Source organism: Pseudophryne corroboree, chromosome 8, assembly GCF_028390025.1.
Source record: "Pseudophryne corroboree isolate aPseCor3 chromosome 8, aPseCor3.hap2, whole genome shotgun sequence".
Lineage (NCBI taxonomy): Eukaryota > Metazoa > Chordata > Amphibia > Anura > Myobatrachidae > Pseudophryne > Pseudophryne corroboree.
The window spans coordinates 7,489,379-7,512,450 of NC_086451.1; the positions used below are offsets into that span (position 1 = coordinate 7,489,379).

Sequence of the window (23,072 nt, forward strand, 5' to 3'; positions counted from 1 at the left end):
GGCGCCCAGCATCCACTACGGACTACGAGAAACAGAATTACCGGTGAGTAAATTCTTATTTTCTCTAACGTCCTAGTGGATGCTGGGAACTCCGTAAGGACCATGGGGATTATACCAAAGCTCCCAAACGGGCGGGAGAGTGCGGATGACTCTGCAGCACCGAATGAGAGAACTCCAGGTCCTCCTCAGCCAGGGTATCAAATTTATAGAATTTTGCAAACGTGTTTGCCCCTGACCAAGTAGCTGCTCGGCAAAGTTGTAAAGCCGAGACCCCTCGGGCAGCCGCCCAAGATGAGCCCACCTTCCTTGTGGAATGGGCATTGACAGATTTAGGCTGTGGCAGGCCTGCCACAGTATGTGCAAGCTGAATTGTACTACAAATCCAACGAGCAATAGTCTGCTTAGAAGCAGGAGCACCCAGCTTGTTGGGTGCATATAGGATAAACAGCGAGTCAGATTTTCTGACTCCAGCCGTCCTGGAAACATATATTTGCAGGGCCCTGACAACGTCTAGCAACTTGGAGTCCTCCAAATCCTTAGTAGCCGCAGGCACCACAATAGGCTGGTTCAGGTGAAACGCTGACACCACCTTAGGGAGAAACTGGGGACGAGTCCTCAATTCTGCCCTATCCATATGAAAAATCAGATAAGGGCTTTTACATGATAAAGCCGCCAATTCTGACACTCGCCTGGCTGATGCCAAGGCCAATAACATGACCACTTTCCACGTGAGATATTTCAGATCCACGGTTTTTAGTGGCTCAAACCAATGTGATTTCAAGAAATTCAACATCACGTTGAGATCCCACGGTGCCACAGGAGGCACAAATGGGGGCTGAATATGCAGCACTCCTTTCACAAATGTCTGAACTTCAGGTACTGAAGCTAGTTCCTTTTGAAAGAAAATCGACAGAGCCGAGATCTGTACTTTAATGGAGCCTAGTTTTAGGCCCATATTCACTCCTGCTTGCAGGAAATGTAGAAATCGACCCAGTTGAAATTCCTCTGTTGGGGCCTTTTTGGCCTCGCACCATGCAACATATTTCCGCCATATGCGGTGATAATGTTTTGCCGTAACATCTTTCCTGGCTTTAATAAGCGTAGGAATGACTTCCTCCGGAATGCCCTTTTCCTTCAGGATCCGGCGTTCAACCGCCATGCCGTCAAACGCAGCCGCGGTAAGTCTTGGAACAGGCAGGGGCCCTGCTGTAGCAGGTCCTGTCTGAGCGGCAGGGACCAAGGGTCCTCTGAGATCATCTCTTGAAGTTCCGGGTACCACGCTCTTCTTGGCCAATCCGGAACCACGAGAATTGTGTTTACTCCTCGCTTTCTTATTATTCTCAGTACCTTTGGTATGAGAGGTAGAGGAGGGAACACATATACTGACCGGTACACCCACGGTGTCACTAGGGCGTCCACCGCTATCGCCTGAGGGTCTCTTGACCTGGCGCAATACTTCTCTAGTTTTTTGTTTATGCGGGACGCCATCATGTCCACCTGTGGACGACCCCATTGATTTACAATCATTTTGAAGACTTCTGGATGAAGTCCCCACTCTCCCGGGTGGAGGTCGTGCCTGCTGAGAAAGTCTGCTTCCCAGTTGTCCACTCCCGGGATGAACACTGCTGACAGTGCTAGTACATGATTCTCCGCCCATCGGAGAATTTTTGTGGCTTCTGCCATCGCTGTCCTGCTTCTTGTGCCGCCTTGTCGATTCACATGGGCGACTGCCGTGATGTTGTCTGACTGGATCAGCACCGGCTGGTGTAGAAGCAGGGATTTTGCTTGACTTAGGGCATTGTAAATGGCCCTTAGTTCCAGAATATTTATGTGAAGGGCAGTCTCCTGACTTGACCATAGTCCCTGGAAATTTCTTCCCTTTGTGACTGCCCCCCAGCCCCGTAGGCTGGCATCCGTGGTCACCAGGACCCAGTCCTGTATGCCGAATCTGCGGCCCTCCAGAAGATGAGCACTGTTCAGCCACCACAGAAGAGACACCCTGGTTCGTGGAGACAGGGTTATTAAACGATGCATCTGAAGATGCGATCCGGACCACTTGTCCAACAGGTTCCACTGAAAGATTCTGGCCTGGAACCTGCCGAATGGAATTGCTTCGTAAGAAGCTACCATCTTTCCCAGGACCCGCGTGCAGTGATGCACCGATACCTGTTTTGGTTTTAGGAGGTCTCTGACTAGAGAAGACAACTCCCTGGCTTTCTCCTCCGGGAGAAACACTTTTTTCTGGGCCGTGTCCAGAATCATTCCCAGGAACATTAGACGTGTCGTGGGGACCAGCTGTGACTTTGGGATATTCAGAATCCAACCGTGCTGGCTCAGCACTTCCTGAGATAGTGCTACTCCCACTAACAACTGTTCCTTGGATCGTGCCTTTATTAGGAGATCGTCCAAGTATGGGATAATTAAAACTCCCTTTTTTCGAAGGAGTATCATCATTTCCGCCATAACCTTGGTAAATACCCTCGGTGCCGTGGAGAGTCCAAACGGCAGCGTCTGGAATTGGTAATGGCAATCCTGTACCACAAATCTGAGGTACTCCTGGTGAGAATTGTAAATGGGGACATGCAGGTAAGCATCCTTGATGTCCAGGGATACCATGTAATCCCCCTCGTCCAGGCTTGCAATAACCGCCCTGAGCGATTCCATCTTGAACTTGAATTTTTTTATGTATGTGTTCAAGGACTTCAAATTTAGAATGGGTCTCACCGAACCGTCCGGTTTCGGTACCACAAATAGTGTGGAATAGTAACCCCGGCCTTGTTGAAGTAGGGGTACCTTGATTATCACCTGCTGGGAATACAGCTTGTGAATTGCCGCTAGCACTGCCTCCCTGTCTGAGGGAGCAATCGGCAAGGCGGATTTTAGGAAACGGCGGGGTGGAATCGCCTCGAATTCCAGCCTGTATCCCTGAGATACTATTTGAAGGATCCAGGGATCTACCTGTGAGCGAACCCACTGATCGCTGAAATTCCTGAGGCGGGCCCCCACCGTACCTGGCTCCGCTTGTGAAGCCCCACCGTCATGCGGCGGACTTGGAAGAGGAAGCGGGGGAGGACTTTTGTTCCTGGGAACCTGCTGTTTGCTGCAGCCTTTTTCCCCTGCCTCTGCCTCTAGACAGAAAAGACCCTCCTTTTCCCCGCTTATTTTTCTGGGATCGAAAGGACTGAACCTGATAAAATGGCGCCTTCTTAGGCTGTGAGGGGACATGGGGTAAAAATGCTGACTTCCCAGACGTTGCTGTGGAAACTAGGTCGGAGAGACCATCCCCAAATAATTCCTCCCCTTTATAAGGCAAAACTTCCATGTGCCTTTTGGAATCTGCATCTCCAGTCCACTGGCGAGTCCATAAGCATCTCCTAGCAGAGATAGATAGTGCACTTACTTTAGATGCCAGCCGGCAGATTTCCCTCTGTGCATCTCTCATGTATAAGACTGAGTCTTTGATATGGTCAATTGTTAACAGGATCGTGTCTCTGTCTAGTGTGTCAATATTTTCTGACAGGTTATCTGACCATGCAGCGGCAGCACTGCACATCCAAGCTGACGCAATTGCTGGTCTGAGTATAATGCCTGAGTGTGTATATACAGACTTCAGGATCGCCTCCTGCCTTCTATCAGCAGGTTCCTTAAGGGCGGCCGTATCCTGGGACGGTAGTGCCACCTTTTTTGACAAACGTGTGAGCGCTTTATCCACCCTCGGGGGTGTTTCCCAACGTAACCTATCCTCTGGCGGGAAAGGGAACGCCATTAGTAATTTCTTAGGAATCACCAATTTCTTATCAGGGGAAGCCCACGCTTCTTCACACACTTCATTTAATTCATCTGACGGGGGAAAAACTACAGGTAGTTTTTTCTCCCCAAACATAATACCCTTTTTTGTGGTACCTGGATGTAAATCAGAAATATTTAACACCTCTTTCATTGCCTCAATCATGCAGCGAATGGCCTTAACGGGCATTAAATTTGACTCATCGTCGTCGACACTGGCGTCAGTATCCGTGTCGACATCTACTTGTTCCACCTGAGATAACGGGCGTTTTAGAGCCCCTGATGACTTTTGAGACCCTTGGACCGGCACGAGCTGAAGACTCGGCTGTCCCACAGTCGGCATGTCGTCAAATTTTTTATGTAAGGAGTCTATACGTGCACTCATTTCTTGCCATAATACCATCCACTCCGGTGTCTGCCCCGCAGGGGGTGACATCTCTGCTAAAGGCATCTGCTCCCCCTCCACATCATTATCCTCCTCAAACATGTCGACACAGCCGTACCGACACACTCCACACACACAGGGAATGCTCAAATAGAGGACAGGACCCACAAAAGCCCTTTGGGGGGACAGAGTAAGAGTATGCCAGCACACACCAGAGCGCTATATATATATACAGGGACTAACTGAGTTATGTCCCTAATAGCTGCTTACACTGTATACAGTGCCAATTTAGTGCCCCCCCTCTCTTTTTCCCTCTTACTGTATTGTAGAAATGCAGGGAAGAGCCAGGGAGCTTCCTTCCAGCCGAGCTGTGAGGGAAAAATGGCGCCAGTGTGCTGAGGAGATAGGCTCCGCCCCTTTTTCGCGGCCTATTCTCCCGCTTATTTTGGGATTCTGGCAGGGGTATTTACCTCATATATAGCCCCAGGGGCTATATATTGAGGTATTTTAGCCAGCCAAGGTGTTTTTATTGCTGCCTCAGAGCGCCCCCCCCCAGCGCTCTGCACCCTCAGTGACCGGAGTGTGAAGTGTGTATGAGGAGCAATGGCGCACAGCTGCAGTGCTGTGCGCTACCTTGGTGAAGACAGGATGTCTTCATGCCGCCGATTTTCCGGACCATCTTCCTGCTTCTGGCTCTGTAAGGGGGACGGCGGCGCGGCTCCGGGACCGAACATCAAGGCTGGGCCTGCGGTCGATCCCTCTGGAGCTAATGGTGTCCAGTAGCCTAAGAAGCCCAATCCGGCTGCAAGCAGGCGAGTTCGCTTCTTCTCCCCTTAGTCCCTCGCTGCAGTGAGCCTGTTGCCAGCAGGTCTCACTGAAAAAAAAAAAATTCTAAGACTATAACTTTCTAAGAGCTCAGGAGAGCCCCTAGTGTGCATCCAACCTCGGCCGGGCACGAAATCTAACTGAGGCTTGGAGGAGGGTCATAGTGGGAGGAGCCAGTGCACACCAGGTAGTCTAAGATCTTTCTAGAGTGCCCAGCCTCCTTCGGAGCCCGCTATTCCCCATGGTCCTTACGGAGTTCCCAGCATCCACTAGGACGTTAGAGAAATAAAGGATTACAGCGGACAACAGCAAGCACCGCTTTACACTATTCTGCTGTCGTGGAACATCAGGGTGACCCCACACAGCATATTTACCTTAACGGAAAATTAAAATTTTGGGGTGTTGGGATCCTCACTACAGACCTGACCCGCCCTTGGGAAACATCGGATTAGCATCTTGTATATTAAACCAAGCACTAGAGGGAAATGACACCAACACTGGGCCAGGAAATAGGATAAATTATGCCTAACAAGTTGCTTTATATGCAAGGACGGTAAACAGCGTCCTGCGCAGAATCAGAAGTAGGGATGTCTGAGGAATAGATGGTGGGAAAATAAGAATTTACTTACCGATAATTCTATTTCTCGTAGTCCGTAGTGGATGCTGGGGACTCCGTCAGGACCATGGGGAATAGCGGGCTCCGCAGGAGACAGGGCACATCTAAAAAGCTTTTTAGGTCACATGGTGTGTACTGGCTCCTCCCCCTATGACCCTCCTCCAAGCCTCAGTTAGGTACTGTGCCCGGACGAGCGTACACAATAAGGAAGGATCTTGAATCCCGGGTAAGACTCATACCAGCCACACCAATCACACCGTACAACTTGTGATCTGAACCCAGTTAACAGTATGATAACAAAACGAAGTAGCCTCTGAAAAAATGGCTCACAACAATAGTAATAACCCGATTTTTGTAACAATAACTATGTACAAGCATTGCAGACAATCCGCACTTGGGATGGGCGCCCAGCATCCACTACGGACTACGAGAAATAGAATTATCGGTAAGTAAATTCTTATTTTCTCTAACGTCCTAGTGGATGCTGGGGACTCCGTCAGGACCATGGGGATTATACCAAAGCTCCCAAACGGGCGGGAGAGTGCGGATGACTCTGCAGCACCGAATGAGAGAACTCCAGGTCCTCTTTAGCCAGAGTATCAAATTTGTAAAATTTTACAAACGTGTTCTCCCCTGACCACGTAGCTGCTCGGCAAAGTTATAATGCCGAGACTCCTCGGGCAGCCGCCCAGGATGAGGCCACCTTCCTTGTGGAATGGGCATCTACATATTTCGGCTGTGGCAGGCCTGCCACAGAATGTGCAAGCTGAATTGTACTACAAATCTAGCGTGCAATAGACTGCTTAGAAGCAGGAGCACCCAGCTTGTTGGGTGCATACAATATAAACAGCAAGTCAGACTTTCTGACTCCAGCCGTCCTAACTATATATATATATATATATATATATATATATTTTTAGGGCCCTGACAACGTCTAGTAACTTGGAGTCCTCCAAGTCCCCAGTAGCCGCAGGCACCACAATAGGTTGTTTCAGGTGACAACGCTGACACCCCTTTAGGAAGAAACTGGAGACGAGTCCCAGTTCTGCCCTGTTCAAATGGAAAATTCTAATATGGGCTTTTGTAAAACAAAACCGCCCATTCTTTTTGACAATCGCCTGGCCGAGGCCAGGACTAACAACATGGTCACTTTCCATGTGAGATATTGGTCAACAGCATGGTCACTTTCCATGTGAGATATTTCAAATCCACAGATTTGAGCGGTTCAAACCAATATGATTTTAAGGAATCCCAACACTATGTTGAGATCTCACGGTGCCCCTAGAGGCACAAAAGAACTGTATATGGAATACACCCTTTACAATCTGGACTTCAGGAACTGAAGTCAATTTTTTCTGGAAGAAAATCTACAGGGCCGAAATTTAAATCTTAATGAACCCCAATTTGAGACTCAAAACACTCCTGTTTTCAGGAAGTGCAGAATCGACCTAGTTGAATTTCCTTCGTGGAGCCTTCCTGGCCTTACCCACGCAACATATTTTCACCACATGTGGTGATGACGTTGTGCGGTCACCTCCTTCCTGGCTTTGACCAAGGTAGGTATGACCTCTTATGGAATGCCTTTTTCCCTTCAGAATCCGGTATTCAACCGCCATGCCGTCAAACGCAGCCGCGGTAATTCTTGGAAAAGACATGGTACTTGCTGAAGCAAGTCCCTTCTTAGCTCCCCAGGCCCTTAGTCCTCTGTGAGCATCTCTTGAAGCTCCGGGTACCAAGTCCCTCTTGGCCCATCCGGAGCCACTAGTATAGTTCATACTCCTCTATGTCTTATAATTCTCAATACCTTGGTTATGAGAAACAGAGGAGGGAACCCATACACTGACTGGTACACCCACGGTGTTACCAGAACATCCACAGCTATCGTCTGAAGGTCTCATGACCTGGCGGAATACCTGTCCCGTTTTTCGGGCGGGACGCTATCATGTCCACCTTTGGTCTTTGCCAACGGTCCACAATCATGCTGAAAAACTTCCCTATGAAGTTTCCACTCTCCCGGGTGGAGGTCATGCCTGCTGAGGAAGTCTGCTTCCCAGTCGTCCACTCCCGGAAAGAACACTGCTGACAGTGCTATCACATGATTTTCCGCCTAGCGAAAAATCCTTGCAGTTTTGTCACTGCCCTCCTGCTTCTTGTGCCGCCCTTTCTGTTTACGTGGGCGACTGCCGTGATGTTATCCCACTGGATCAATACCGGCTGACCTTGAAGCAGAGGTCTTGCTAAGTTTAGAGCCTTATAAATTTGCTCTAAGCTTATTTATGCAGAGAGAATTCTCCAGACTTAATCACACTTCCCTGGAAATTTTTTTTTTTTTTTTCCCTGTGTGACTGTTCTCCAGCCTCTCAGGCTGGCCTCCGTGGTCACCGGCATCCAATCCTGAATGCCAAATCTGCGGCCCTCTAGAAGATGAGCACTCTGTAATCACCACAGGAGAGACACCCTTGTCCTTGGATATAGGGTTATCCGCTGATGCATCTGAGGATGCGATCCGGACCATTTGTCCAGCAGATCCCACCGAAGAGTTCTTGCGGGAAATCTGCCGAATGGAATTGCTTCGTAATAAGCCACCATTTTTACCAGGACTCTTGTGCAATGATGCACTGACACTTTTCCTGGTTTTAGGAGGATCCCGATTAGCTCGGAGAACTCCCTGGCTTTCTCCACTGGGAGAAACACGTTTTTCTGGACTGTGTCCAGAATCATCCCTATGAACAGTAGACGTGTCATCGGAAAAAGCTGCGATTTTGGAATATTTAGAATCCACTCGTGCTGACGTAGAACTACTTAAGATAGTGCTACTCCGACCTCCAACTGTTCTCTGGACCTTGCCCTTATCAGGAAAGCGTCCATGTTTCCTTTTAAGAAAAATCATCATTCCGGCCATTACCTTGGTAAAGACCCGGGGCGCCGTGGACAACCCAAACGGCAGCGTCTGAACTGATAGTGACAGTTCTGTACCAGGAACCTGAAGTACCCTTGGTGAGAAGGGCAAATTTGGACCTGTAGGTAAGCGTCCCTGATATCCAGTGACACCATATCGTCCCCTTCTTCCTGGTTCGCTATCACTGCTCTGAGTGACTCCATCTTGATTTGAACGCTTGTATGTAAGTGTTCAAATATTTCAGATCTCACCGAGCCGGTTGGCTTCAGTACCACAATATAGTGTGGGATACTACCCCCTTCCATGTTGTAAGAGGGGTACTTTGATTATCACCTGCTGGGAATACAGCCTGTGAATTGTGTGAGGGGGAGATGTCTCGAATTTCCAATGTACACCTGGGATACTACATGTAGGATCCCGGAGTTCCCTTGCGAGTGAGCCCCCTGCGTACTGAAACTCTTGAGATGACCCCCTACCGCACCTGAGTCCGCTTGTACGGCCCCAGCGTTATGCTGCGGACTTGGCAGAAGCTGTGAGGGGCTTCTGTTCCTGGGAATGGGCTGCTTGCTGCAGTCTTCTTCCCTTTCCTCTACCCCTGGGCAGATATGACTGGCCTTTGCCCGCCTGCCCCTATGGGGACGAAAGGACTGAGACTGAAAAAACTGTGTCCTTTTTTGCCGATATGTGATTCGGGGTAACAAAAAGTGGATTTTTCAGCTGTTGCCATGGCCACCAGGTCCGATGGACCGCCCCTTTATACGGCAATACTTCCACATGCCGTCTGGAATCTGCCTCACCTGACCACTGTCGTGTCTTCGTCTGGCAGATATGTAAATCACATTTACTCTTGATGCCAGAATGCAAATATCCCTCTGCGCATCACGCATATATAGAAATGCATCCTTAAAATGCTCTATAGTCAATAAAATCTTGTCCCTGTCAAGGGTATCAAAATTTTCAGTCAGGAAATCCGACCAAGCCCCCTCAGCGCTGCACATCCAGGCTGAGGCGATTGCTGGTCGTAGTATAACACCAGTATGTGTGTATATACTGTCATGATATTTTTCAGCTTCCTATCAGCTGGCTTCTTGAGGGCGGCCGTATCTAGAGACAGTAACGCCATGTTTTTATAAGCGTGTGAGCGCCTTATCCACCCTAAGGTGTGTTTCCCAACTCGCCCTTACTTCTGGCGGGAAAGGGTATACCGCCCATAACTTTCTATCGGAGGAACCCCACGTATCATCACACACTTCATTTAATTTTTCTGATTCAGGCAAAACTACAAGTAGTTTATTCACACCCTACAAAATACCCTTATTTGTGGTACTTGTAGTATCAGAAATATGTAACAGCTCCTTCATTGCCCTTAACATGTAACTCGTGGCCCTAAAGGAAAATTACGTATGTTTCTTCACCGTCGACACTGGGGTCAGTGTCCATGTCTGTGTCTGTCGACCGACTGAGGTAAATGGGCGTTTTTACAAGCCCCTGACGGTGTCTGAGACGCCTGGACCGGTACTAATTTGTCCGCCGGCCATCTCATGTCGTCAACCGTCTTGCAGCGTGTTGACATTATCACGTAATTCCATAAGTAGACCATCCATTCCGGTGTCGACTCCCTAGAGAGTGACATCAACATTACAGGCAATTTGCTCCGCCTCCTCACCAACATTTTCCTCATACATGTCGACACACACGTACCGACATACAGCACACACACAGGGAATGCTCTGATAGAGGACAGGACCCACTAGCCCTTTGGGGAGACAGAGGGAGAGTTTGCCAGCACACACCAAAAGCGCTATAATGTATATAACAATCCTAGAAGGTGTTGTTTCTATATATGCGCTCTTAATATATCATTATATCGCCAATTTATGCCCCCCTTCTCTTTTAACCCTGTTTCTGTAGTGCAGTGCAGGGGAGAGTGGGAGCCTTCCTCACCAGCGGAGCTGATCAGGAAAATGGCGCTGAGTGCTGAGGAGAATAAGCTCCGCCCCCTTTTCGGCGGGCTTTTCCTCCCGGTTTTTTAATAACTGGCCTGGGTTAAAATACATACATATAGCCTTAATGGCTATATGTGATGTATTTATTTGCCAAATAGGTATTTATATTGCTGCCCAGGGCGCCCCCAGCAGCGCCCTGCACCCTCCGTGACCGTGTCAGTGAGCCGTGTGACAACAATGGCGCACAGCTGCAGTGCTGTGCGCTACCTCTCTGAAGACTGTGAAGTCTTCTGCCGCCTGTTTCCGGACCTCCGTTCCGCCGTCTTTCTTCAGCGTCTGTAAGGGGGATCGGCGGCGCGGCTCCGGGACGAACCCCAGGCTGACCTGTGTTCCGACTCCCTCTGGAGCTCAGTGTCCAGTAGCCTAAGACTTCAATCCTCCTGCACGCAGGTGAGTTGCCAGTCTCTCCCCTAAGTCCCTCGTTGCAGTGATCCTGTCGCCAGCAGGAATCACTGATTAGAAACCTAAAAAAAAAACTTTACTAAATAGCTCCTTAAGAGAGCCATCCAGTTTGCACCCTTCTCGGACGGGCACAAAAACCTAACTGAGGCTTGGAGGAGGGTCATAGGGGGAGGAGCCAGTACACACCATGTGACCTAAAAAGCTTTTTAGATGTGCCCTGTCTCCTGCGGAGCCCGCTATTCCCCATGGTCCTGACGGAGTCCCCAGCATCCACTAGGACGTTAGAGAAACTTAATGAGACAGTGCGTCCCAGACATCGCGTACACACAGCGACACCCAGAAGCCGATTCTCAAATCCGCACGGCATGACAGAGACAATGGGGTTGGACAAGACTTACGTCTCGTGTATTGTGATGGGCGATGGTTCGATCTGCGTTGCGAGCGGGTAGACCTGCGGTAGCCTTGAGTATAGCTTCCTTGTCTGGGGCCTTGGCCTCCTGCTTCCTCTGTGAAATACAAATCAATCTATGTCTGATCTTTCATCCTAACCGGACCAAGCCAGTCACATGGCAGCTCTCAATGCAAATGGGCAGATAATGGTTTTTATAGAAGGAATGGTTATAGGAGAGAACACATTCACAGACTCCAAACATCATGCGTCAACCCACCTTCTCCTCAGAAGACACTTCGGCCATCTTTGGCGGTGGGGGCGGAGCCCTCTTTTTAATTAACAGCAAGACATCTGTGGAGAGAGGACAGAGAGGTAAGTCTGCTACTGACCTCACCAGCTGGACTACAGATATCAGAATAATCTCCCTGCCCTGGGACACCTCTGTCCTGAATATTCTCTTCCGCGACCGTCTTGGTGTCTGACAGAACCCGTTCAGAGGAAGCGTGGACCAGCTTGTGATGGGTGAGGGTCTTGGGGTCTTCCAGGCTCCCGTGGGCACACTGCAGGTGGGAAAACAAGAGAAATAGCTCAGCCTCAGCTGAGTTTATGGGTGAAGACGACTTACAGAAAAGAGAACGGATTTGCTGACATTTTATTGAAGTACCTGGCAAGTATCAGATAAAGAACGGGGGAACACTACTGTCCTCTGCCAGAGCGTTGAGTGGTTACATCACTGCACTCTCCCTCTATAATCCCCCCGGGTCTTCATACATTACAGTACAGTAGCATTCCCTGCCGCTCACATAGCTGCTGTGTGTGCCAAGCATTACGTCAGCCGCAAGCCCCGCTCCCAGAATGCTCTCTGCCGAGCCCACGACTACAGTGAATGTCAGATATAAATATTCCTACAGCAGCGAGTTACTGTAACACTACACCGCCTGTTACACCCGAGCCCCGCAGACAGGAATAATGAGGAATCTCGGGCACTAAGGTTACATTTGCGGAGAAAGGAGACAAGTCTCTGCTGCGTTGTTGGTGGAGAAACTGCTGGAGACGTAGTCCTGCAGTGCAGAGCAGACGGTTCCATGCTTCCCTGACACTGGGCCTAATTCAGAACTGATCGCTCGCTGGGTTTTTCTTGCACTGCTACGAGCAGATAGTTGACGCCTATAGGGGAGTGTATTTTCGCTTTGCTTGTGCAGCAGAGCGGTACAAAAAAAAAAACTTTGTGCAGTTTCTCAGTAGCTCTGGACTTACTCAGCCGCTGCGATCACTTCAGACTGTTCGGGGCCGGAATTGACGTCAGACACCCACCCTGCAAACGCTTGGACACGCCTGCGTTTTCCCAACCACTCCCAGAAAACAGTCAGTTGCCACCCACAAACGCCTTCTTCCTGTCAACCTCCTTGCGATCAGCTGTGCGAATGGATTCTTTGTAAAACCCATCGCACAGCAACGATACGCTTTGTACCTGTGTGACGCGCCTGCGCATTGCGGTGCATACGCAGTTCTGACCCGATCGCAGCGCTGCAAAAAACGCTAGTGTGCGCTCAGGTCTGAATTACCCCCACTGTTATACAGGCAGCACGATGAATAAGCAGCTTGCAGCCTGTACTTAGGGTAGAGGAATGAGCCCCAGTGGTAGTGGTGGGGAGAGCAGATTATTCAGCACACCCAGTCTAATACACCGGCGTAATCCAAAGAAACACAGTGGGTGTGACCAAGACACAGGTGGGTGTGGCTTAGAGGCAGGTAATGCTGGTATAGAATTTGCAAGCAATGCAGTGTTGTCACGCAGCCCATGGTTACTGGACAGGGACACCGTAGTATTAGTACACACAGAACGAAGGATGGCTCGACAATATTCGGGTATTTCTGAATTTTAATTTAAACAAAGGAGGGAAAGAGTCATCGCTAATTTAGAGGTGCAGAAAAGAAAGTACAGGGATATGACAGTCAATGCAGAGTATATACTGCAGCGCACGGACAGTGTGAGAGATTGTGCGCTGCAGTATTCTGCGTGCAACTTAATTACACTGCTGCATGTAAGTCAATGTAAAAATATTATATATAGTTATACACCTATAACGTAATGTCATATACATATATATCTATATTCACATTTACATATACACACAAACACACGCCTGCATTCAAAACAGAGCAGCACAATAAGGCTCAGTTGGAGAATTCCGGCAGCTCTATAGATGAGTTAATATTTAATGAGCATCATTGTAACAATACATCAATGCCAACAGGACGGGGGTAACGAGCTGGCAGGTGTTAATAGAGGTCTCTTTCCTGGGTACTGGGTAATTAGAGCGCAGGTTCACATCGATCTACTCTCTCTCTGGAGACGGACTGTCCCTCTAACAGGGCCGGCTGTATATACAGTATAGAGGCAGCACCGTATGATCAGATCTGGGAGCGCCAACAGTGGTTCCGGCTACAACAGAAGCAGCACGGTATGGGCACAATGCGACAGATGAACGGCCCGCCTCATTCTCAGGGGCAATAAACCAACAACATAGCTTGCACCGGATGAAAGTGGCACTGCCACACCGACAGGTAAACGTTTCCATACCTTGCCAGAACCTCAGACATTTAGTGTGTTCTGCTGCGTGCAAGCAACTGCTCTCTGTTATCAGCCACTCGCGACAGAGACCCCCCCCGACATCCTCCAATGGACTTAAAAGTGGGCGATACAGTAAGCCACAACAGCGGCATTGTAGTGCGGACATCAGCCGTCCTTCCCTGAACTGCGGATTTTAATACACAACCCAGGAGGTTAGGGACGAATTAGGGAGGTATGGATGATTAGGGTGACCCTAAGTCAACAGTCAATAGGTCGATCCCATACGGTCGACATGGAAAAAAATAGTTAGGGTCATTATGTTAACAGGTAAAAGGTAGACGATGGAAGAGGTCGACAGGCACAAAAGATCGACACATGAAATGGTTGACACGGAAAATGGTTGACATTTTTTGGGGGTGTCGATTTCAACCTCCAAGTAGTGTTCCCTTGCATGGCTCACAGACCGCGTGAATGGTAAAGTATGAAAAAATTTGGGGGGGGGAAATGCAAAAAGACAATAAGTGTGTCAGCCACTGTCCTGTCGACCATTTGAACCTGTCGTCCGGACACTGATTTAGGGCACTGGGCCCGGCGTTCCAATAGCACACCTCGTGTGCTATTGGATCTCAATGACCTGGAAGAATTGAGATCTGGGGCGCACAGGAAACACTCAGCCACCGCCCCACACGACGGACTCTCCTCCGATCTTATGTCGGCACTATAGTAGTAGCTCATAGCTATCACTCTCTGCTCATTTAAAAAGGGATGGGAACAAGAATTTCTGGAAGCGACTGTGTGTAATAAAGAACTTTCCAAATGATCCCCAATTTAGCACTACATCTACACCTCCCCCCCCCCCCCCCCCCATCTGTGGCAACCACAGCCAGCAGGCGACAGAGACACCCCCCACAGCCAGCAGGCGACAGACACCCCCCCCCACAGCCAGCAGGCGACAGACACACCCCACAGCCAGCAGGCGACAGAGACACCCCCCACAGCCAGCAGGCGACAGAGACACCCCCCACAGCCAGCAGGCGACAGAGACACCCCCCACAGCCAGCAGGCGACAGAGACACCCCCCACAGCCAGCAGGCGACAGAGACACCCCCCACAGCCAGCAGGCGACAGAGACACCCCCCACAGCCAGCAGGCGACAGAGACACCCCCCACAGCCAGCAGGCGACAGAGACACCCCCCACAGCCAGCAGGCGACAGAGACACCCCCCACAGCCAGCAGGCGACAGAGACACCCCCCACAGCCAGCAGGCGACAGAGACACCCCCCACAGCCAGCAGGCGACAGAGACACCCCCCACAGCCAGCAGGCGACAGAGACACCCCCCACAGCCAGCAGGCGACAGAGACACCCCCCACAGCCAGCAGGCGACAGAGACACCCCCCACAGCCAGCAGGCGACAGACACCCCCCACAGCCAGCAGGCGACAGAGACACCCCCCACAGCCAGCAGGCGACAGAGACACCCCCCACAGCCAGCAGGCGACAGACACCCCCCACAGCCAGCAGGCGACAGAGACACCCCCCACAGCCAGCAGGCGACAGACACCCCCCCACAGCCAGCAGGCGACAGAGACACCCCCCACAGTCAGCAGGCGACAGAGACACCCCCCACAGTCAGCAGGCGACAGAGACACCCCCCACAGCCAGCAGGCGACAGACACCCCCCACAGCCAGCAGGCGACAGACACACCCCCCACAGCCAGCAGGCGACAGACACACCCCCCACAGCCAGCAGGCGACAGACACACCCCCCCACAGCCAGCAGGCGACAGAGACCCCCCCCCACAGCCAGCAGGCGACAGAGACACCCCCCCACAGCCAGCAGGCGACAGAGACACCCCCCCACAGCCAGCAGGCGACAGAGACACCCCCCACAGCCAGCAGGCGACAGAGACCCCCCCCCACAGCCAGCAGGCGACAGAGACACCCCCCCACAGCCAGCAGGCGACAGACACCCCCCACAGCCAGCAGGCGACAGAGACACCCCCCACAGCCAGCAGGCGACAGAGACACCCCCCACAGCCAGCAGGCGACAGAGACACCCCCCACAGTCAGCAGGCGACAGAGACACCCCCCACAGTCAGCAGGCGACAGAGACACCCCCCACAGCCAGCAGGCGACAGACACACCCCCCACAGCCAGCAGGCGACAGAGACCCCCCCCCCCACAGCCAGCAGGCGACAGAGACACCCCCCACAGCCAGCAGGCGACAGAGACCCCCCCCCCCCCACAGCCAGCAGGCGACAGAGACCCCCCCCCCCCCCACAGCCAGCAGGCGACAGAGACCCCCCCCCCCCCCCAGCCAGCAGGCGACAGAGACCCCCCCCCCCCCCCCCCCCACAGCCAGCAGGCGACAGAGACACCCCCCACAGCCAGCAGGCGACAGAGACACCCCCCACAGCCAGCAGGCGACAGAGACCCCCCCCCCACAGCCAGCAGGCGACAGAGACACCCCCCACAGCCAGCAGGCGACAGAGACACCCCCCACAGCCAGCAGGCGACAGAGACACCCCCCACAGCCAGCAGGCGACAGAGACACCCCCCACAGCCAGCAGGCGACAGAGACACCCCCCACAGCCAGCAGCCGACAGAGACACCCCCCACAGCCAGCAGGCGACAGACACCCCCCACAGCCAGCAGGCGACAGAGACCCCCCCCCACAGCCAGCAGGCGACAGAGACCCCCCCCCACAGCCAGCAGGCGACAGAGACACCCCCCACAGCCAGCAGGCGACAGACCCCCCCCCCCCCTCATAGCCAGCAGGCGACAGACACCCCCCCCCACAGCCAGCAGGCGACAGAGACACCCCCCCACAGCCAGCAGGCGACAGAGACACCCCCCCACAGCCAGCAGGCGACAGAGACACCCCCCCCACAGCCAGCAGGCGACAGAGACACCCCCCCACAGCCAGCAGGCGACAGAGACACCCCCCCACAGCCAGCAGGCGACAGAGACACCCCCCCACAGCCAGCAGGCGACAGAGACACCCCCCACAGTCAGCAGGCGACAGAGACACCCCCCACAGCCAGCAGGCGACAGAGACACCCCCCCACAGTCAGCAGGCGACAGAGACACCCCCCACAGCCAGCAGGCGACAGAGACACCCCCCACAGCGACTGGCAGAGGAAAAGTCACTCATTGTCTGTATAGGATATAGGACACAGCACAGTCTCTGAGGTCCCCCTCCCCTTATAGGACACAGCACAGCCTCTGAGGCCCCCCCTCCCCTATATGACACATCACAGTCTCTGAGGCCCCCCTCCCCTATAGGACACAGCACAGCCTCTGAGGTCCCCCTCCCCTATAGGACACAGCACAGCCTCTGAGGTCCCCCGCCCCTATAGGACACAGCACAGCCTCTGAGGTCCCCCTCTTCTTATAGGACACAGCACAGCCTCTGAGGTCCCCCTCCCCTTATAGGACACAGCACAGCCTCTGAGGTCCCCCTCCCCTTATAGGACACAGCACAGCCTCTGAGGCCCCCCCTCCCCTATATGACACATCACAGTCTCTGAGGCCCCCCTCCCCTATAGGACACAGCACAGCCTCTGAGGTCCCCCTCCCCTTATAGGACACAGCACAGCCTCTGAGGTCCCCCTCCCCTTATAGGACACAGCACAGCCTCTGAGGTGAGGTCCCCTCCCCTATATGACACAGCACAGCCTCTGAGGTGAGGTCCCCTCCCCTATATGACACAGCACAGCCTCTGAGGCCCCCCTCCCCTATAGGACACAGCACAGCCTCTGGGGTCCCCCTCCCCTATAGGACACAGCACAGCCTCTGAGGTCCCCCTCCCCTATAGGACACAGCACAGCCTCTGAGGTCCCCCTCCCCTATAGGACACAGCACAGCCTCTGAGGTCCCCCTCCCCTTATAGGACACAGCACAGCCTCTGAGGTCCCCCTCCCCTATAGGACACAGCACAGCCTCTGAGGTCCCCCTCCCCTTATAGGACACAGCACAGCCTCTGAGGTCCCCCTCCCCTTATAGGACACAGCACAGCCTCCGAGGCCCCCCCCTCCCCTATATGACACAGCACAGTCTCCGAGGCCCCCCTCCCCTATAGGACACAGCACAGCCTCTGAGGCCCCCCTCCCCTATAGGACACAGCACAGCCTCTGAGGTCCCCCTCCCCTTATAGGACACAGCACAGCCTCTGGGGTCCCCCTCCCCTATAGGACACAGCACAGCCTCTGAGGTCCCCCTCCCCTATAGGACACAGCACAGCCTCTGAGGTCCCCCTCCCCTTATAGGACACAGCACAGCCTCTGAGGTCCCCCTCCCCTATAGGACACAGCACAGCCTCTGAGGTCCCCCTCCCCTTATAGGACACAGCACAGCCTCTGAGGTTCCCTCCCCTTATAGGACACAGCACAGCCTCTGAGGTCCCCCTCCCCTTATAGGACACAGCACAGCCTCTGAGGCCCCCCCTCCCCTATATGACACATCACAGTCTCTGAGGCCCCCCTCCCCTATAGGACACAGCACAGCCTCTGAGGTCCCCCTCCCCTATAGGACACAGCACAGCCTCTGAGGTCCCCCTCCCCTTATAGGACACAGCACAGCCTCTGAGGTCCCCCTCCCCTTATAGGACACAGCACAGCCTCTGAGGTCCCCCTCCCCTTATAGGACACAGCACAGCCTCTGAGGTCCCCCTCCCCTTATAAGACACAGCACAGCCTCTGAGGCCCCCCCTCCCCTATATGACACAGCACAGTCTCTGAGGCCCCCCTCCCCTATAGGACACAGCACAGCCTCTGAGGCCCCCCTCCCCTATAGGACACAGCACAGCCTCTGAGGTCCCCCTCCCTTTATAGGACACAGCACAGCCTCTGAGGTCCCCCTCCCCTATAGGACACAGCACAGCCTCTGAGGTCCCCCTCCCCTTATAGGACACAGCACAGCCTCTGAGGTGAGGTCCCCTCCCCTATATGACACAGCACAGCCTCTGAGGTGAGGTCCCCTCCCCTATATGACACAGCACAGCCTCTGAGGCCCCCCTCCCCTATAGGACACAGCACAGCCTCTGGGGTCCCCCTCCCCTATAGAGCACAGCCTCTGAGGTCCCCCTCCCCTATAGGACACAGCACAGCCTCTGAGGTCCCCCTCCCCTTATAGGACACAGCACAGCCTCTGAGGTCCCCCCTCCCCTTATAGGACACAGCACAGCCTCTGAGGTCCCCCTCCCCTATAGGACACAGCACAGCCTCTGAGGTCCCCCTCCCCTTATAGGACACAGCACAGCCTCTGAGGTCCCCCGCCCCTTATAGGACACAGCACAGCCTCTGAGGTGAGGTCCCCTCCCCTATAGGACACAGCACAGCCTCTGAGGCCCCCTCCCCTATAGGACACAGCACAGCCTCTGAGGCCCCCCTCCCCTTATAGGACACAGCACAGCCTCTGAGGTCCCCCTCCCCTTATAGGACACAGCACAGCCTCTGAGGTCCCCCTCCCCTTATAGGACACAGCACAGCCTCTGAGGTCCCCCTCCCCTTATAGGACACAGCACAGCCTCTGAGGTCCCCCTCCCCTTATAGGACACAGCACAGCCTCTGAGGTCCCCCTCCCCTTATAGGACACAGCCACAGCCTGTGAGGTCCCCCTCCCCTTATAGGACACAGCACAGCCTTTGAGGTCCCCCTCCCCTTATAGGACACAGCACAGCCTCTGAGGTCCCCCTCCCCTTATAAGACACAGCACAGCCTCTGAGGCCCCCCTCCCCTGTAGGACACAGCACAGCCTCTGAGGTGGGGTCCCCTTCCCCTATAGGACACAGCACAGCCCCTGAGGCGCCCCCCCTCCCCTATAGGACACAGTACAGCCTCTGAGGTGGGGGTCCCCCTCCCCTATAGGACACAGCACAGCCTCTGAGGTCCCCCTCCCCTATAGGACACAGCACAGCCTCTGAGGTGGGGGTCCCCCTCCCCAATAGGACACAGTACAAGCCTCTGAGGTCCCCCTCCCCTATAGGACAGAGTACAGCCTCTGAGGCCCCCTCCCCTTATAGGGCACAGCACAGCCTCTGAGGCGGGGTCCCCCCCCCCCTATAGGACACAGCACAGCCTCTGAGCCCCCCCCCCCTCCCCTATAGGACACAGCACAGCCTCTGAGGTGGGGTCCCCTTCCCCTATAGGACACAGCACAGCCTCTGAGCCCCCCCCCCTCCCCTATAGGACACAGCACAGCCTCTGAGGTCCCCCGCCCTTATAGGACACAGCACAGCCTCTGAGGTGAGGTCCCCTCCCCTATAGGACACAGCACAGCCTCTGAGGCCCCCCTCCCCTATAGGACACAGCACAGCCTCTGAGGCCCCCCTCCCCTATAGGACACAGCACAGCCTCTGAGGTCCCCCTCCCCTATAGGACACAGCACAGCCTCTGAGGTCCCCCTCCCCTATAGGACACAGCACAGCCTCTGAGGTCCCCCTCCCCTATAGGACACAGCACAGCCTCTGAGGTCCCCCTCCCCTATTGGACACAGCACAGCCTCTGAGGTCCCCCTCCCCTATAGGACACAGCACAGCCTCTGAGGTCCCCCTCCCCTATAGGACACAGCACAGCCCCTGAGGTCCCCCTCCCCTATAGGACACAGCACAGTCTCTGAGGTCCCCCTCCCCTATAGGACACAGCACAGTCTCTGAGGTCCCCCTCCCCTATAGGACACAGCACAGCCTCTGAGGTCCCCCTCCCCTATAGGACACAGCACAGCCTCTGAGGTCCCCCTCCCCTATAGGACACAGCACAGCCTCTGAGGTCCCCCTCCCCTATAGGACACAGCACAGCCTCTGAGGTCCCCCTCCCCTATAGGACACAGCAGTCTCTGAGGTCCCCCTCCCCTATAGGACACAGCACAGCCTCTGAGGTCCCCCTCCCCTATAGGACACAGCAGTCTCTGTGGTCCACTCCCCTATAGGACACAGCCTCTGAGGTGGGGTCCCCCTCCCCTATAGGACACAGCAGTCTCTGAGGTCCCCCTCCCCTATAGGACACAGCACAGCCTCTGAGGTCCCCTCCCCTATAGGACACAGCAGTCTCTGAGGTGGGGTCTCCTCCCCTATAGGACACAGCACAGTCTCTAAGGTGGGGTCCCCCTCCCCTATAGGACACAGCACAGCCTCTGAGGTCCCCTCCCCTATAGGACACAGCAGTCTCTGAGGTGGGGGTCTCCTCCCCTATAGGACACAGCACAGTCTCTGAGGTGGGGTCCCCCTCCCCTATAGGACACAGCAGTCTCTGAGGTCCCCCTCCCCTATAGGACACAGCACAGCCTCTGAGGTCCCCCTCCCCTATAGGACACAGCACAGTCTCTGAGGTCCCCCTCCCCTATAGGACACAGCACAGCCTCTGAGGTCCCCCTCCCCTATAGGACACAGCACAGCCTCTGAGGTCCCCCTCCCCTATAGGACACAGCACAGTCTCTGAGGTCCCCCTCCCCTATTGGACACAGCACAGCCTCTGAGGTCCCCCTCCCCTATAGGACACAGCCCAGTCTCTGAGGTCCCCCTCCCCTATAGGACACAGCACAGCCTCTGAGGTCCCCCTCCCCTATAGGACACAGCACAGTCTCTGAGGTCCCCCTCCCCTATAGGACACAGCACAGCCTCTGAGGTCCCCCTCCCCTATAGGACACAGCACAGCCTCTGAGGTCCCCCTCCCCTATAGGACACAGCACAGCCTCTGAGGTCCCCCTCCCCTATAGGACACAGCACAGCCTCTGAGGTCCCCCTCCCCTATAGGACACAGCACAGCCTCTGAGGTCCCCCTCCCCTATAGGACACAGCAGTCTCTGAGGTCCCCCTCCCCTATAGGACACAGCACAGCCTCTGAGGTCCCCCCTCCCCTATAGGACACAGCAGTCTCTGTGGTCCACTCCCCTATAGGACACAGCCTCTGAGGTGGGGTCCCCCTCCCCTATAGGACACAGCAGTCTCTGAGGTCCCCCTCCCCTATAGGACACAGCACAGCCTCTGAGGTCCCCTCCCCTATAGGACACAGCAGTCTCTGAGGTGGGGTCTCCTCCCCTATAGGACACAGCACAGTCTCTAAGGTGGGGTCCCCCTCCCCTATAGGACACAGCACAGCCTCTGAGGTCCCCTCCCCTATAGGACACAGCAGTCTCTGAGGTGGGGGTCTCCTCCCCTATAGGACACAGCACAGTCTCTGAGGTGGGGTCCCCCTCCCCTATAGGACACAGCAGTCTCTGAGGTCCCCCTCCCCTATAGGACACAGCACAGCCTCTGAGGTCCCCTCCCCTATAGGACACAGCAGTCTCTGAGGTGGGTCCCCCTCCCCTATAGGACACAGCACAGCCTCTGAGGTGGGACCCCCTCCCCTATAGGACACAGCACAGTCTCTGAGGTGGGGTCCCCCCAGGGTCTTACATGTCTCAGGCACCTCTCCTTCAGCCTCTCCAGGGTCATGTCCTCCGTCACCTCCTCCAGCCACTCGGCGCCGGCCATGGTGCACACATGGAGCCGGAGCACCCGCCCCGCGAAGATCTTCTCCTCCTGCACGAACATGGAGCATCGCCCCCCGCAGCCGCGGCCCACAGACAGGCAGGAAACTCGCCCGCAGCCCGGTGACAGGATTCCGATCCCGCACTCCCCACTCACCGGAAGTGACGCCGAGGCATGCTGGGACTTGTAGTTTCCTATCCGCTGCGCTCACACAGCTCACCGGCAGGGGGCAGGCGCGGGAAGCGCAGTGTCATTTACATGTCCCCGCCCCGTATCGTACCTTCTCATTTACATGGCCCCGCCCAAAGCTTCTATACACTGTCCTGTCATCTATATACAGTGCTCACACAGCCAGCATTATATCCCCATATACTGTCCTGTCACCTATATACAGTGCTCACACAGCCAGCATTATATCCCCATATACTGTCCTGTCATCTATATACAGTGCTCTCACAGCCAGCATTATATCCCCCACATACTGTCCTGTCACCTATATACAGTGCTCACACAGCCAGCATTATATCTCCATATACTGTCCTGTCATCTATATACAGTGCTCACACAGGCAGCATTATATCCCCCATATATAGGCCCTCATTCCGAGTTGATCGGTCGCAAGGCGAATTTAGCAGAGTTACACACGCTAAGCCGCCGCCTACTGGGAGTGAATCTTAGCTTCTTAAAATTGCGACCGATGTATTCGCAATAATGC

At 54.2% G+C, this 23,072-nt stretch overlaps 1 protein-coding gene across 1 annotated transcript in view; it reads right to left on the reverse strand.

Moving 5' to 3' along the window:
• UBAC1 (UBA domain containing 1) overlaps positions 1–22,540 on the reverse strand; it is a 43,968-nt gene extending 21,428 nt beyond the window's left edge. The window contains exons 1-4 of the mRNA XM_063935858.1: positions 22,283–22,540; positions 11,750–11,870; positions 11,588–11,661; positions 11,318–11,425 (exon numbers count right to left, since the gene is read on the reverse strand). Of these exons, the coding sequence (XP_063791928.1) occupies positions 11,318–11,425; positions 11,588–11,661; positions 11,750–11,870; positions 22,283–22,420 (441 nt within the window). The 5' untranslated portion in view covers positions 22,421–22,540. The remainder of the gene's footprint in view (positions 1–11,317; positions 11,426–11,587; positions 11,662–11,749; positions 11,871–22,282) is intronic.
• Between the last annotated feature and the right edge of the window lie 532 nt (positions 22,541–23,072).